Raw genomic sequence first — 3,588 nt, 5'->3', positions numbered from 1 at the left:
TGGTGGTAGGATCGTGGCCTTCATCTTCTCCATCACAAAAAGCTTTGGATTTCTGAGAAGCGGCAACGACTCCGCATCTCATCCGCACCTCCGCCTCCATTCCCCCCTCCAATCCTCTCCCCATACGCATCCTCGTCCATAGATTCCCTGCCAAAACCCTGTCCCGAGAAACGAGCACACCTGGTACCTGCTCGACGAAATGCGCCCGAGCCCGACGGCCACCGGGCCCTCGGGGCCGCGCCGCCCCGCGGGCGAGACGGCCGCCGACCACCTCAGCGCCCTCCCGGACGACCTCCTGCGCCGCATCATGTCGTCCCTGAGGGCGTGGGAGGTGGTGCGCACCTGCGTGCTCGCGCGGCGCTGGCGCCACCTATGGGCGTCCGCGCCCTGCCTCGACTTCCGCCCGCGCCACTCCACCCGCGACCGCGAGCCGCTCCGCCCCCGCGACTTCTTCTACAAGCTCTTCCTCTTCCGCAACGCGTCGGCGCCCGTGGACACGCTCCGCCTGCGGTCCAGCGACGCGCTGGGAGACTTCGCCGACGACGACGCCGGCACCTGGATCAGGGCTGCTATGGGGCGCAGCGCGCGGGTCATACATGTCCTTGGGCATCGCAGGTTTCCGGCGCTGTTGGTCGGCGTCCCCTTCGTCTCCTGCCACCTCAGGGTCTTGAAGCTGTCGTATGCTATGCTCGACCGCAGGATCCTCGGGGAGCTCTCTTCTAGCTGCGCATCTCTGGAGGAACTTGACCTCAAGGATTGCGTGGTGGCAGCGGATGAGATCGTCTCTGCCTCTCTCAAGACTTTAATCATGCTCAAATGCAAGATCGAGTGTGACTTCTCGATTTCTGCTCCGAACCTCGTGATTCTGCGCCTCATCATCTTACTTGCGGGTCCCATCATTCAAGAACCTGGGTTCGCTGGTCACTGGAACTATCATGATAGATGACTATTTCTTGAGTGATGACTTCAATGAGGATGACGAGTATGACGAAACCACTGATGATGATGTTTCTGAACACACCATTGATCAAGAGGATTCTGATGAAACTACTATTGATGATGATGATGATGATGATGACGACGACGACGACGATGCAGCTGATGATAATAGCAATTATGGTTCTGAACACATCATTGAGCAAGAGGATTGTGATGATACTACTTCTGACGATGGTGGCGATGATGATAGCAGTTATGTTTCTGAACACATCAGTTATGGTTCTGAACACATCATTGAGCAAGAGGATTGTGATGAAACTACTTCTGATGATGGTGACGATGATGATAGCAGTTATGCTTCCGAACACATCACCAATCAAGATGATTGTGATGAAACAACTGATGATGATGGTGATGATAGCGACGATAAGGATAAGAGAGAGAAGAGCTATAAGGCTGGTGATGGCTCTTTCTTGAGTGGTGATGATTCTGTATACATCAGTGAAGATGATGTTTTCGCTGAAAGCGCTGACGAGGAAGATGGTTCTGATAATAGCAAGAATTCTAAGATTGGATATGGGTCTGATGGTCAGAACGACAATTATGATCATGATAATGATATCGATAGCGGTGACACCTATGAATACAGTGAGATTGCACAAGAGAGAAAGTATGGTTACCATGCCGACAAACAAAATTCTAGCTATGAAAACAGTGAAATCAATGATAGTGGACATCTTGGTGGCCAAAACATCCTTCGGAGTCTTTCAAGTGTTACAAGTTTGGAGTTGTTAACTGATGCTGGAGAGGTATATCTGCCACCATATTTTGTTGATCGCTCTCTCTTTCAGTATGCTTACATTGGTTTCTTTCACATTAGCCAAGTACGTTTACAGATTATTTCTCTGATGCTTGCCAAAGAAACATTTTTCCTTCCACCAGAACATAGAGTGTTCCCTGAGCAGATTCCGTACCTTCTACTTTCTAGTAGCATCAAAACCTGTTTATAGAGGCGCAGCCGACATTACAAAAAAATGTTCAAGTGAAAAATAGTTCTACATTATTTCATCATAAAATGGAGTGGGTGAATCAATTAGAAATGTTAGTGAATAGCTTTGCGGAGCATCTTTTATTGATAGAGATGGTTAATTAGCATTTTTCAATAGTGTGGCTATTCATAAGTTCACTGTTTTTATGTTATTGTATGTTCAACTATAGCATCGTCTTGTACTAGTCTATGTGAATTTCCATTTACATAGTTATACCAGCAAAAAAAAAGATGAATCATAGTGTAACAGTAGGTGCTGATCCTCTAATAATGTATAACTATTTAGTTTTTCATTTTTAACATGGCTTATTTATTTTCTTCTCTAAATACTCCCTCCGTTCCTAAATATTTGTCTTTTTAGAGATTTCAAATGGACCAGCACGTACGGATGTATATAGACGTATTTGAGTGTAGATTCACTCATTTTACTCCGTATGTAGTCACTTGTTGAAATCTCTAGAAAGACAAATATTTAGGAACGGGGGGAATACCAAATAACCTGCTTGTATACAATGTGTACAATACTAGTTTATTCTAATTAACATTGTTCTTTATGGAATACTTTTTTATGTGCAATATGAAGGTGGTTCTAATTAGGGAATTGAGAAGATGTTCAATCTTTAGCAACCTGAAGATCTTGTCCCTTGGTGAATGGTGTATGGCTCCTGGTTTCGATGCACTAATTTTCCTGCTCCAACATTCACCTGTTATAGAGAGGCTTTTTCTCCAACTTAAATTGGTATGTGTTACGTGTATATTCGTTGTTGGTGTATTCATGCCTGGGCATGTGCTTAATAACAGTTTTGTTGATCTGCACAAGAACTTCAACCCCAGAAGCAAAAAAGCCTTGGAAACAAGTATCAAACTACAGAGAAGATCATTTACCTGCAAAGACCTTCAAATGGTGAAAATCAAATGCTCAAAGGATGATGTGAGAGTCCATAAGTTGGCAAATTTGTTCATTTCAAATGGTGTACCCCTTGACAAGATTTTAGTCCATCGGAGTGGGAGTGCTTGTGATTCATACTGCATACCTTCTCTTCATATGCCATTTATATGTTCCCATGCTATTTTCTGACAGATGCAAGATACATACTATATGGTTCCTGAAAAACTAAGTTTGTACCATTATATAGAGTGAAGTAACTATAAATATTAGCCATTTGATAATATGCTCCATCTAATGGTTGGGAGATAGCAAATCTGAGCATTATCAGTTGTTGGATGAATTTTTCATTTCATAGGATTCTGCCACATCACCTTGTAATTGAACTCCCACTCTATCATCTCATAGTGTTCTAGGAGTATGTTTTCCCCATGCGAAGAATTATCCATAATTCACCAATAAAAAAGGCATGAAGAAAAATCTTGATTCTAGAGGGGTGGGAACCGAGTTAGATTATACTGGAGCAGGACCAGTATGTTAACATGGTACTCCCTCCGTCCCATAATGTAAGACGTTTTTCAACACTACAATAGTGTCAAAAAGCGTCTTACATTATGGGACGGAGGGAGTAGTAAATAAAATGTTAACAATGCAATTGTATAATATTTAAGCATTAATAAAGCACAACCATTACTTAAGTTATTTAGAGAGAGAA

The 3,588-nt window shown here is 43.6% G+C and overlaps 1 protein-coding gene across 1 annotated transcript; it reads left to right on the top strand.

Annotated features, from left to right (window-relative positions):
* The first annotated feature begins 637 nt into the window (after positions 1 to 637).
* On the top strand, positions 638 to 2,917 carry LOC119360641 (sarcoplasmic reticulum histidine-rich calcium-binding protein-like). Its single transcript, XM_037626189.1, has 3 exons — positions 638 to 1,748; positions 2,571 to 2,726; positions 2,822 to 2,917. Exons 1-3 carry the CDS (start codon positions 936 to 938, stop codon positions 2,915 to 2,917), a joined length of 1,065 nt encoding a protein of 354 aa, XP_037482086.1. The 5' UTR covers positions 638 to 935.
* The last annotated feature ends 671 nt before the right edge of the window (positions 2,918 to 3,588 follow it).

The sequence above is a fragment of the Triticum dicoccoides genome, chromosome 2B, assembly GCF_002162155.2.
Source record: "Triticum dicoccoides isolate Atlit2015 ecotype Zavitan chromosome 2B, WEW_v2.0, whole genome shotgun sequence".
NCBI classification, from domain to species: Eukaryota; Viridiplantae; Streptophyta; class Magnoliopsida; order Poales; family Poaceae; genus Triticum; species Triticum dicoccoides.
This window is presented reverse-complemented; position numbering and strand designations above follow the sequence as displayed.